The sequence below is a fragment of the Cheilinus undulatus genome, linkage group 5, assembly GCF_018320785.1.
Source record: "Cheilinus undulatus linkage group 5, ASM1832078v1, whole genome shotgun sequence".
Classification (NCBI taxonomy): Eukaryota; Metazoa; Chordata; class Actinopteri; order Labriformes; family Labridae; genus Cheilinus; species Cheilinus undulatus.
The window spans coordinates 39027238-39041078 of NC_054869.1; the positions used below are offsets into that span (position 1 = coordinate 39027238).

General features: G+C 40.4%; 2 protein-coding genes across 2 annotated transcripts; both read left to right on the forward strand.

Annotated features, from left to right (window-relative positions):
• Positions 1-1727: 1727 nt before the first annotated feature.
• On the forward strand, positions 1728-6388 carry LOC121509767 (macrophage-expressed gene 1 protein-like). Its single transcript, XM_041787428.1, has 2 exons — positions 1728-2177; positions 4706-6388. Exons 1-2 carry the CDS (start codon positions 1728-1730, stop codon positions 6386-6388), a joined length of 2133 nt encoding a protein of 710 aa, XP_041643362.1.
• A 4114-nt stretch (positions 6389-10502) lies between these two features.
• Positions 10503-12536, forward strand: LOC121509768 (macrophage-expressed gene 1 protein-like). The gene is made up of 2 exons (XM_041787429.1): positions 10503-10556; positions 10866-12536. The coding sequence occupies exons 1-2, from the start codon at positions 10503-10505 to the stop codon at positions 12534-12536; spliced, it is 1725 nt and encodes a 574-aa protein (XP_041643363.1).
• The last annotated feature ends 1305 nt before the right edge of the window (positions 12537-13841 follow it).

Sequence of the window (13841 nt, forward strand, 5' to 3'; positions counted from 1 at the left end):
CGTCAGCACTGGTTAAACCTTGTTAAAATAAAAAAAAGATGTGAAATACTTCTTTACTCTTTCTTGAAAAAGCTTGCAGTCTGTATCAACCTCTCTTTTTGGACAGCACATTTGTTGAGCTGAAGTAATGAAGAGCCATCTGCAGCACATCTTTTTTACTCTCTGCTTAAAATTAGTTCAATGTGCCACAATTTACTTATTTATTGCATCATATTAAGCTGTTTCTTTGCTTTAATTATTTCATGATAGGTTTGCAACTTTTTATGTTAGAAATATTCAAATTAATAAATATGGCAAATTACTAGTTTTCCAAAAATTTTCCACGTCTCGCGGGCCCAATGAGACCTGCTGGTGGGCTGGATGTGGTTTGCAGACCTTGGGATTCACACCTGTGCTCTGGTGTCAAAGCTTTTTCATCTGTACAGATTGATTCCTTGATTTCACACTGCTATGATAGCATCTGGGTGCACGCGTCATGTAGTGCATGAAAGTCATGCAGTCTGTGCCCAAAGATGAACAGCAGCACACAGGGAGGCTGGGTCATTTTTCATTTAATGGAAAAAAACATTTCCCCTAAATTGACCATGTTGCAAAAAGCATCTACAGTAATTAAAAAATGCTAGTGCTAACATTTATGCTCTATGTTTAAAACGGATGCAGACTTACCTTGCAGTGTATGTTTGCTGTACATTCTCTCTAAGCTTACAGACACTAAACATTGAAACACCATAGCCAATCTTACAGCCAACAGTTCAACCCAGAGAAGCAAAACACAATGAGGTAGAATCGTTTGAAACAAGGTGGAACATGATCAAGTTTTCTGTGGAAATATTGCAGAGTATTGAGGTAGTTGTTAAAAAATACAAACGTATCAATGATCATAGCTCACCTGGGCACAAAGAAAGACAACCAGAGCACAGCTGAGCAGGGGACAGACCAATGTGGATTCATTTTACAATGCCCACTCCAACATAACAGTATGAAGGCAATGCTAGTTGTAAAGTTTAAATCTCATGGATCTATTTTCGTACATGTGTAGAGCATAAATGAGCCCTTAGAGTGAAGCAAAGGTTTGTGGCACTGATTTATTTCACTTGCCAAAGTGGCTAGTTGGAGTCACAGCAAGCTGAATCCACCTGCACCTGGCTGGTGTTAATGTCAAGCCCTGTTTATACCACACACAGTGACAGTGGCACCACCACTATTATAAAGGCAGAGGACAACAAAATCAGGTCATCACTTTTCTCTTTGTTTCGCTGTTTCAATCTGCTGGATAATTTTAAAAGCACATTAAAACACGTTGTTAGTTCATTACCTTAAAACATATACAAAAAGTAAATCACATCTTTAACTGACTTAAATAATAAAACGAAATAAATCATATTAACTTCAGTTTTCTCATTTAAAAAGTCAGATTACTGGTTTCTTGAATATGGATGTGTTTCGATTTTGAAGATGTTGTTGTAATGCGAGATGTTCTCAAACATTGAGAAAAACTTGAGCAGGGCTAGCTGAGTTTTTTTTCCTCCTCTTCATAACATTAGCAGCAGTACATTTATGTTTTGGGTTAAGTACAAGACTGGGCATGCAAATAAAAAATAAACACGATCCATCCCGCATCACACCTCCACCATGAAATTCCAATCTGTCTTTCTATAAAGCTCAAAAGAGGAGGAGAAAGTGGTCTGAACCTTTCAGTCGTCTCAGTCTGCTCTGACATAAACATCATGAAGACAGCAGTGGCCCTCCTGGCTCTCTCACTCCTTCACATCTGCTCCTCAGTCCCCATCAGCCGCCCCACCAACTGGCTCAGACAATGCCGGGCTTCCATCAGTACCCCCATCACCGCTCTGGAGGTGCTGCCTGGCGGAGGCTGGGACAACCTGCGTAACATGGACATGGGCCGAGTCATGAACATGAGCTACTTCCAATGCCAGACCACCGAGGACGGGATCTACCTCATCCCAGATGAGGTGTTTGTCATCCCCCATAAAAAAACACGCGTGGAGACGATCTCAGAGATAATCAGCTCGTGGCTGGAGCAGAAGAGCTCAACAGCTAACTCCATCAATGCTGATGTATCCTTTCACTCCAAGCTAAATGCTAAATTTTCCCAAGAGAACCTAAGGATGAAAACACATCAGGTCAAAGATTCTTCAACTACAGCCAGAGTGCAGGTACGTGTTTATTGTTGAATGACTGGGTTGTGTTTTAAGTTCTGCTGCATCTAAAGCAAACTGTTAAAAGCCAGTCAGAGCAGGGGTGGAAGACAACAAGAGTGGATTACATGGTAACAGACAATGTAACGGATACGGCTATACACTGGTTGAGGGTTGCAGAAGAGGACAGGGGCATGGATCTATCTCACGGGTTAAGAACTAGAATTACATCAAGGTGCAAAGTAAACACACCAATGGAGAAAATGAGTAGAATGAGAGAGGAAACAAAACTGTGGATATGTCCCTTGTGGCTTTCAGAAACATCAATCAAAGGCCATAGAACAAATTGGGTGTTGTAAAAGGAGTGCAGGGTCATCCTATCTTTCAGAACATCCCAGTAAGTCAGTCGAGTCAGTCAGCTGAAGTCAAGTACCAGGTAAAAGAAAAGCAGTTTTCTGGACATCAGTAACCTTGGCACTAAAGTGGAGGGAGATGGTGTAGAGAACCTTTGAGCACAAAGCAAGGGTTAAATGACCTAGGGCAAGGGACAGCAAGGGAGCTAGTGATGCAGAAAATTAGACAAGGTAGGGGACGTTATTTATGCATATGGCCGCTGTGTGTGACGTAATCATTTCAAGAAAGATGCGGATAACAGTCCACACGGAGACATAACGGTATTTGTTTACGGATTTATGCACTCTGGGACCCGGTTTCAAAAAGTATCGTTTACAGTCACCCGAAACGTTGTTTCTGTGTGGATGAAACGTCAATCCGACAAAAAACTTTTGCGTATACACCTGAATTCATTTCCGTGTGAACGGGGCCTTAGAGGAGATTAAGTGTGGATGGAAGTGCAGACTGTAGTAAGGCGTGCAAAGGTTTCCTCAGTGCACTTAAACTCCTTAGAATTCAGTGAGGATTACTAAGGTTAGTATGGGAAGAACAGTCTATTCATAAAAACTTTGTTTAGTGCCGTGGGAATCTTGATTCCTAAGGAGAGGGAGTCCTCCTTTAAACCATTTTACTCCAACATTGTAGAAGGAATGACTTTCTTTAGTATTATGGCACAGAGACGTACTACTTAGAAAGAAATAGTTTAAAAGACATGACGGTGAACAAAGCTAGGATCACAGGTTTTTCAGGATGCTTAGAACACACTAGCATGAACTTATATCAGATTCAGGCAATTATGGTGGAGAATAGAAGTTTTCATGCAGAATTGTAGATCTGGCAAACATGTTTGGTTCAGAACAGTCTCATTTGGAGGGTATTTGCCCACTTAAGAGTAACAGAGGGTTGGCTAGCTTAGTGAAGGCATAGTTCTGAGGTATATGGATTTGTAGTCACACAAAAATTTTCACTAAGTGTTGGCAAAAACTAGAAATAGGCATAATGGCATAGTGGACCATTTCCTCACCCTCATTTAAAATGGCGATGGAATACACTTCCCATCAATTAGAGGTTACATGAATAAACATGAGAAAAGACTACTAGAGAGGCTAAATAAGAACCTTACGTTGGCTGGTATGAAGATCAGGCCTAGTAGGTCCAGGAGCATCTATGTATAGAAGGAAGAGTGTTGGGTTGAAGTTTTTTTAGATGAGGAGGAAATACCATCTGTTAGGATTCTATACTGGACCAGAAGCACAGGAAGATTTTTCAGAATGGGGTGTTTTGTTCTACTTTGTTTGTTCCTGTTGTCTACCGAATGATGGATCTACATGGGCAAATGTAACTCTCCAGTCTGCTCAGTAGGATGATGTGATCAACTGTATCACAGGCAGAAGTTACATGTAATAATGCCGGTATGGACAGTATGAATCACTTTTGGATTTCAGATAAGTTATTACTTTAACTTTCTGGATCTGTTTTGGTGCTGTGATTGGTGCATAGTGTACAGTTTGGAAAGGTTTAGGTAATTATCTGGTTGTTTGCTGACAACGTTTATTAATGATTTGACTAATAAAAGGAAGGTTGGAGACAGGCTTGCAGTTGCTGGTTACTAAAGGACTGAGATTGTTAGTTTTAAGCAATGAAGTAACAATATGTTTGAGAGAAGTGGGGGAATTGCCAGACAGAGGGGATGCATTTAAAAAAAATGTAAAATGTAGTGAGACACATTTCAACAGTTTAGTAGGACTAGAGTCCATAAAACAGGTAGAAGATGCCTATCACCTACACAAAGACCCTTGAAATCAAAGCCCGAAACACACCAGCACTGTTCAATGTGCATCCAAAAGCCCACCTTTAAATTTTTCTACCCATAAACCCGCACTGGTGGCAGCCAGAATCTGGATTGCCCTGGCTGCAGCAATGAACACTACTGTTCTACTTCCAGTGTTTTATGTCCTATGTTTTTACATGACTCAATAACTCCAAAAGCCTCGTATTAATCTTCAAGCCTGTTTTTTGGAGTAATTATTAGAGCTGACACCTTAAAAGAAGTAAAATAATTTCTATAACATCAATAAGATGAAATTTGTAGGGCGTTTCAAAACAATTTAAACAGTTTGATACATAATGATTTCTGACATTTCTCCTCCAAGGTTCGTAACCTGATCTACACAGTAAAGGCTTATCCAGACTTCACTCTTGACACTCGCTTTGCACAACAAGTCAAAGAGATCGCCAGCGCCATTGAGAACAACCAAATAAGAAATGCAGACTACCTCTCAGAGAAGATGGTTCTGGATTATGGGACCCATGTAATCACGAGTGTTGATGCTGGGGCTGCTTTGGTTCAGGAAGACTACCTCAGCTCGTCATATGTGTCGGACAGTACATCAGACAGTTCAAGCATCAAAGCACAGGCAGGGTTAAACTTCTTTGACAAACTTAAGTTTGACATAAGTAGTAATAGCACCCAACAGAGCTCTTCACTTGAGACATACCGGTCTAAAGTCCAGTACTCTCTCATCCAAAGCCATGGTGGCATTCCTTTCTATCCTGGCATCACTCTGCAGAAGTGGCAGGAAAGTATCAAGAACAACCTGGTTGCTATTGATCGCGCTGGACTTCCTCTGCACTACTTCATAAATACCAACACCCTCCCTGATCTGCCACAGCCCACCATTGAGAAAGTTGCTCTCTCTGTGAGTCAGGCCATAGAGCGATACTACAAGATCAACATGAGGCCAGGATGTGTGGACATCAACTCCAAGAACTTCAACTTCCAAGCCAACGTAGATGATTCATCCTGCGAGGGGCTGGCTAACAACCTCAACTTTGGTGGAGTCTACCAAGAATGTGTTCCATTCAGCGCAGATGCAGGCCCTCTATGTGCCCCCTTAGCCCAGAAAAACCTTGACACAGGTGATTCGTCCTGTAGTCCTCCTTACATCCCCACTTTACTGAGATCAGAAGTGAGACAGCAGGGTTACACTACGCATGACTGCTATGATGAATCATATCCATGTGGGTTTTTAGAGCTTTTTGACTGTGATCGCCAAGTGTGTGAGGACAACTACCATGTTCGCTCTGCACACATTAACACCTACTGGTGTTCTGTAAATGGAGAGGCCCCAGAAAACTCAGGGTATCTGTTTGGAGGGATTTACAGCCCCTCTCTCCTGAACCCCCTCACAAATGCCAAAAGCTGCCCACAAAACTTCATTCCTGTAAAGTTTCTCTCCGATGGACAGGTAATCTGTCTGAGCAAAGACTACGAGGCTGGCAACAGATATGCAGTGCCGTTTGGAGGCCTCTTTAGTTGTCAGTCAAGCAACCCACTCGCTAACTCCCAACATCGCTGCCCTCCCAAGTTCAGTCAGCATCTCGCCTCAGTGAGCGATGGCTGTGAAATCCTTTACTGTGTCCAGTCAAAGGCATTCACAGAAGGGCAGCTGCTTCCTGTTCATCTGCCTCCATTCACTAAACCTCCCCTTGTCAGCATGCATGCCAACAATACTGTGTTGGTGATGACTGAAGGAGATAAGAGCTGGATCAGAGGAGGTCAGACAAGTTCGTGGAAACTGGCTACACAAGGGGAGATCAAGAAAAGCCTCCAAAGTCTTAACCAAGTGCTTGATGACATGTCTATTGGAGAGCAGGCTGGGTTAATATGTGGGGTGATTGGGTTGATGATGGTGCTGGTGGTGGCGGTGGCAACAGTCCTGGTGAAGAGAAGGAGGAGGCTGTCTGGGTTTAACGCAGCTAGAGGTGATGAAGATACACATGGAGAGGCTGAACAACATGAGGAAGAGAGAGTTGCACAGCAAGATGACCCTTGAGCAAAAAAAAAAGGCTGAGGTGAGAAGCTTGGACATGAGGAAAATAAGGATGTATGGATATCCTCAACTCATGATACGTTTCACTGAATGAGTTTGTAAAGATTTTGTATATTTACTAATATTGATAAAGGTATGAGATTAAAGTCAATTTATGAGCAAGCATGGTCCCACTGTTTCAATTTACACACAACAAAAATGCAAAACTGTTTGTTTCCATTATTGTCCTGATTAATATACATATTCATGATTTAAAGGATGTATGGTTTTACAGTGCAGTGCATTCAGAAAGTATTCAGACCCCCTTCACGTTTTTTCAACTTTATGTTGCCTTATGCCACCATTGTTTAAACTAGTTTTTCCCATTAATCTACACTCAGTACTCCATCATGACAAAGTGAAAACAGAATTTTAGAAATGTTGCAAATTTAAATTTAAATTTAAATAAAAAAAATGAAATATCACATTGACATTAGTACTTAGAGCCTTTGCAACAGTGCATGAAATTTAGCTTAGGTTCCTGCCATTTCTCTGGATCTGTGCTGAGGTGTTTCTACACCTTAACTGGAGTATGTTGAGACCAATGTTATCTGGTTGTTTGTGAGCAGAATGCATCAATCGGATCAAACAAAACCAGTTCCATTTGTGCAAAACCAGCGTCAATCAATCATTAATGATTACGGACACTTTACCAAATGTGTGTAAAATGTAAATGTAATCATGTTATGTAATCACCTGCTTTGCAACACTTAAAAACAATAAATCCTACAAAACCTGCTAGAGCTTGACAGTTGCAAGCAACTTGCATATGATAAGGGGTTTAAAAAGATTTAAAAAAAAATGTTGTAAAGTGTATATCGTTTTTGTTAAAACAAAGCTGAAAATATTGGTGGACACCTAACCTCTTAATGCCTGTTGTATCATGTTTAATTTGCACTTTTATGAGACCTCTGTCTTATCAACATGATCCATGAATTACTTAAAAATATTTTAAATACAAACTGATAAATGATAAAAATGCCCTCCAGTGGGTTATCAGTTGCCAATATGCCTTATGTATCAAATGTGATACAAAAAATATATATGCAAAATTTCATGGCAATTTTTCTTTTTTGTATTTCGGTAGGAGGTTAAATAAACATGTAACCTTCCAAAGCAGATAGATACACCTGTTTCCTTGTTTTTCACTGGCAAATCCATCTTGCAAAGCTCCCATCTGAACCGTTTGGGCCCGGTTAGAAAGTGACAGGACCAATCAGCGACGAGGGGCAGTACTTTCAGGCGCAGCAGAGTCGTGACGTTAAGAAGCAGCAGAAAGAGCTGGTGCAGTTATGGAGGAAGAGATTAGCGTGGATGCTGCTAAAGTGCCAGTTTTATCAGAACTTGACAACATTTCTTTGTTAAAAGAAAAACAAAGAACTGCAGTGAGTTGTTTTCTTTTCAAAAACGACAGAAGTCGAGTACTTACATGTCTTTAGTCGCCATGTTTTGCGTTATTCCCTTTTTCCTCAGTAGCTGCGCACGCGCAGCTTGATAGCGGCCACGTCACGTGTTTTGTTGCTCTGATTGGCCCGTAGAGATGTGACAGACAGAATGTTCACCCAATCACCTTCGGAGTTTTTTCTAAGCCTCTGCCTTTTCTCAAACATTTCCTATTGAAGCTTTACCAGATGGATGTGTGAAACACATCCATCTGGCGTGTCAGGTTAATAAACATGTCATTTTCAAAAAATTGTAAATTTTGCTGAGACATTTCTATGTCTTGATTGGAGTTCTAACCTTGCAAAGCAGATGGGTTTGCCAAACTCCATCAGTGTCATCCAGTAAATCCATCTCGTAATGCCCCAGTCCACAATGTTTGTGCCAAACGGAACACTGTTCTGACCAATCAGCATCATTCGAGGAGAACGAGGCGTTAGCTATGGGTGGGGTTTGGTTATACTCAAAATCATCTGCAATGGCTGCTTCCAGTGCGCTATTTACATCAGATGTAGCTTTAGCATCAGTTTTACTAGAACTGGACTACGTTTCTGTTTTAAAAAAATAATAAAAAACAGCACTAAAAGCTCTTCGTGGTGGTAAAGATGTTTCACTCTTCTACCGACCTGCTTCAGCAGGGGTTTGTGAGAGCAACGTGGTGGTGGTAAGTTGTACAGTGAGTGTTTGCTACAGCATGGGTTTGGGATTGTTACAGGTGGGGTTTGCCAATATATTCAATTGCTGCTGTCGCAGTAGCTATTAGTTCAGATGTAACTGCAGGAATGCAGCAGTTTAGGCAGAACTGGACCACATTTCTGTTTAAAATAAAAACAAAGAGGCACACTGAAAGCTTTCCTTGGCAGAGAAGAAGTTTTTGCATGTCTCCCAATTGGCCATAGCATAAATTTTATTTGCTGAAAAAACTCCACTATTAACAATCAATGGCAGAGATAGTCTGTCGGCTCAAGAGCAGCGCACACGCATGTCATTTTGTCTTGGCCCATGAATGTGACAGAAAATTCGTACAATTACCTTCTGAGAATTTTTTGATAAGTCCTGCCCTTCCCAAATGCTTTCTATGGAAGCTTTCCCAGAGGAATGTGAAATATATCCATGCAATGAATATACAAAACAGTTTATCAGTCTAAAAATGTTTTTTTATCAACTGTAGCATCAGGCTGCAACATAACAAAATAAAAAAAAAGTGAAAGGAGTCTGAAAACTGCCTAAATGCACTGTAGGTTGTAACTAAGACAGCCCCGGACTATTCAGCTAGGTATTCTTTAAACAATGACACCAGGGACATGTCAGACGTCTTCCAGAAACATTTTTATGTCATGATATGCATGAGGAAGAGGCCTATCTGTGTACGGTGTATGAATGAAGCGTCGCTGCTTTAATCTGCTATGTGACAGTGTTGCCATCTTCAGGCCAGATTCTGCAACTACATTCACTTCTCTGTAGGGGAAGATGATGTGAAGAGGGTTCATTTGAAATCACTTTTTTTTTGGAGGAGAAAGTTGTAGTAAAGAATAGGTTGTGATACTGATTTATTCAACATGCCAACGTGGCTAGTAGCAGTTTGTACCCTTCATGGCTGAAATCCACCAGCATTTGGTGGCAGGTGTTTATGTAAAGCCCTGTTTGTTTCACACAAAACACACACACAGTGGCAACGGCACCACCACTGTAGTTTTAAAGGCAGAGGACAACCTCAGGTCATCATCTTTCCTTTTGGTTCATTGTTTCAACCCATTGGATTATTTTAAGAGAACATTAAAGCACTCTGTTTTTTATGAACTGAATATACATACAAATTGTAAATCCCATCTTTAAGTGACTTTAATAACTGCATGTAATAAATCACATTAACTCCATTGTATAAAACAGTTAAATGTCTCTCTACATATATAAAACCAGATGCGCAGGAGAAAGGCAAAGTTTTCAGACCACTCTGAAAAGAACTTGAAGTTTCCAGAGAACTCAGGTCAGCTTATTCCAGAGAATGGTATCAGAGTTGCTTAATGCACTGTTATCTGGCAGATCCTGTTGGGCTACTGAGGTTTTCCAATCTATGTGGTAGGATTCTGTGATCAACTGTGTCAAAGGAAGAAGTTAAATCTAATAATACCAATTTGGATGGTTTGAGTCATTGTTGGATTTTAGATCATTGATTAGAGCAGCTTTGGTGTGGTAGCTAAGTGGTTATTTTGAAGACAACTTTTTCTTTTATTTTCCAACCTGTTTGGATAGTGTTGATAACACAGGTAGAGGACTTAAGATCCTTAATCAAAGACCACGATAATTAAAGCCAAAAATGTGCTGGCACGGCCAGTGGAGCTAATCCCATTGTATACAACCACTCGCTGTACAACTAACTCCCAGAGCAGTTTTGTACTTTTTCGGCTGCCATAGTAGCAGCTCTGTTGGAGAGCATGGAAGAAAACCTTACTACTATCTTCCATTCTAGGAGTAGAATAAGTGAGAGGCCTTTGCATATTATTGGCATTTCAGCTGGTCCAGTTGTGGTTGGTGCAGAGGTTCAAGGGCAGCACTGTCATCTGATGCACAGCACTGCTGGTGAGTTTAGGGCTAAACAAATAAAAAATTGCTAATGCATTTTTACAATGCAAGAAACATGAAAGGCCAAAAGTGCCTTTATGAACTGATTCCAGGGGATTTTTCCTTGGAGGTAATGGTGAATTCATAATACTTATTTGAAGAGACAAACCCATAGATATTGATCTGCTGGGATGAAGAACAGCTTAGTTAGGTGCAATAACTCTTTCCACAAGTTACAAGATGCTGGATTTCTTTTCATTTCTGTTAAATAACTGTATGGAGGCAGGGCTCATTAAAGTTCTTGAAGTCTGTTTTTTGGGGTGTTTAGTAGAGCTGACACCTTAAAAGAAGTAAACATTATTTTAAGAACATCAGTAAGATGTTACAAAACAATTTAAACAGTTGGATACATGGTGATTTCTGACATTTCTCCTCCAAGGTTCGTAACCTGATCTACACAGTAAAGGCTTATCCAGACTTCACTCTCAATGTACGATTTGTACAACAGACCAAAGAGATCGCCAGCGCCGTTGAAAACAACCAATCAAGAAATGCAGACTACCTCTCAGAGAAGATGGTTCTAGATTATGGGACCCATGTAATCACGAGTGTTGATGCCGGGGCTGCTTTGGTTCAGGAAGACTACCTCAGCTCCTCATATGTGTCGGACAGTACATCAGACAATTCAAGCATCAAAGCACAGGCAGGGTTAAACTTCTTTGACAAACTTAAATTTGACATAAGCAGTCAAAGCGCCCAACAGAGCTCCTCACTTCAGACGTACCGGTCTAAAATCAGGTACTCTCTCATCCAAAGCCATGGTGGCATTCCTTTCTATCCTGGCATCACTCTGCAGAAGTGGCAGGAAAGCACCAAGAACAACCTGGTTGCTATTGATCGCGCTGGACTTCCTCTGCACTACTTCATAAACACCAACACCCTCCCTGATCTGCCACAGCCCACCATTGAGAAAGTGGCTCTGTCTGTGAGTCAGGCCATAGAGCGATACTACATGATCAACATGAGGTCAGGATGTGTGGACGTCACCTCCAAGAACTTCAACTTCCAAGCCAACGTAGATGATTCTTCCTGTGAGGGTCCTGCTACAAACCTCAGCTTTGGTGGAGTCTACCAAGAGTGTGTTCCAATCAGCTCAGATGCAGACCCTCTATGTGACACCCTGGCTGAGAAAAACCTAGACACAGGTGATTTCTCCTGTAGTCCTCCTTACATCCCCACCTTACTGAGATCAGAAGAGAGACAGCAGGGTTACACTACGCATGACTGCCATGAGGAAATATATATATGTGAGCTTTTTGTGGGTATAGATTGCACTCGCCAAGTGTGTGAGGACAACTACCATGTTCGCTCTGCAATCATAAACACCTACTGGTGCTCTGTAAATGGAGAGGCCCCAGAAAACTCAGGGTATCTGTTTGGAGGGATTTACAGCCCCTCTCTCCTGAACCCCCTCACCAATGCCCAAAGCTGCCCACAAAACCTCATTCCTGTAAAGTTTCTGTCCGATGGACAGGTAATCTGTCTGAGCAAAGACTATGAGGCTGGCAGCAGATTCGCAGTGCCGTTTGGAGGCCTCTTTAGTTGTCAGACTAGTAACCCATTAGCGAATTTCCAACATCGCTGCCCTCCCAAGTTCAGTCAGCATCTCGCTTCGGTGAGCGATGGCTGTGAAATCCTTTACTGTGTCCAGTCAGAGGCATTCATAGAAGGGGAGCTGCTTCCTGTTCATCTGCCTCCATTCACTAAGCGCCCACTTGTCAGCATGCATGCCACCAATACAGTGATGTTGATGACTGAAGGATATAAGGGCTGGGTCAGAATAGGGCAGACCAACTCATGGAAAGTAGTCAAACCAGAGGAAATCAAGGAAATTATGCAAAAGCGCAACCACAAACTGAATGAGAAGTCTAGTAGAAAGAAGGCTTTGGTAGCATTTGGGGTGATTGGGATGATGCTGCTGCTGGTTGTGGGGGCAGTAGTCCTGGTGAAGAGGAGGAGGAAGCTGTCTGGGTTTAGGGCAGCTAGAGGTGATGAAGATACACATGGAGAGGTTAAACAGCAAGAGGATGAGAGTGATATAGCAAGATGATGCCTAAGAGAAAAAGTTAAGGGTAAATGCTTGGACATCAGGAAAGTAGGACCATACTGATACTCATAGTACTTATGTATGTATATGTTTCCTTGTTTATCTTAAATTTTGAGTTATTGTCATAGATCTTACAGAAGTGGAAAATGCTAATATATATGTATTAATCCATTTCATTTTAATTACTCAATAATTTAAGACCTGCTATGGATAATTAATCTTAAAATTTTACCCACATAGTTATTGGAGACATTACTTATCATAGCTTTGTGTCCCCTTAAATCTACTGTTCAATCTAATAAAACCTGCATTTCATTATTTAGATGATATTGTGTTAAGTTTAGAAACAACAATCTGCTTTAATATCCAAATATGTCTCATAACACATGGCCATATGAGCCAACACTGCCCTCCGGAGGCTCAGATAGTATGTTGTGTAATAAATACCTTCTATTTTCTGATTTATAGCTTTAAAGCTTTGACAATATGCTAACAAGTATTATCTTTGCAATTTACAAGGCATTATAGAGCACTGGTTTTCAACTGATGGGTTGGGACCCAAAAGTGGGTTGCAGGGCTGTTTTCAATGGTTTGCAAAATGGTTTCAGAGGGAAAAAAAGGCAAAATATCCCTGATTTTGAAGCCCTAGGCAGACATCTATTCAAAGTTATAATACTTTTTGATTTTTCATTAGTTTTTATCTTTATTTTGTTTTAAATTTTGTGTGTTCAATTTCAGTTTAGCCTTTATTAGTTTTGACTGCTTGTTTGTTTGTTTTAGTTTAGTTTTTATTAGTTTTAGTGTTAGTTTTAGTTTTTTATAGATAGATTTTGGGGCCCAGTGACTGTCATACATTTGTAAAACCATATTAAAACAGGCTACTCTTCACTCATCATTATATTTATTTAATAATGATGTTTGAATACAACTCCAGACAGGTAGGTAGGTGGGTGCCAGTCAGTATGGTTGTGTCAAAGACTAAAACTAAGGATATTTTTTCTCCATTTTATTTTAGTTTAGTTTTGTAAGCGCATATTACAATTTTAGTTACTTCTCATTTTTTTGCTAAAGCTAGTTTTGATTTAGTTTCAGTTAACTAAAATGATTTTTGAAATTTAAGTTTTGGTTATTTGGGTAGTTTTAGTTAACTATAATAACCTTGCATCTATCCATATACTTTATTTTGCAGGAAAATTTGTAAATTCTGAATGTTTTCTTGCGATTTTCACTTATTTATCCTGTTATCTTTGGTTGAAATATTTTCAAGAAAGTTAGTTTTTATATAATAATTTGTAAATGTCTTGTCAC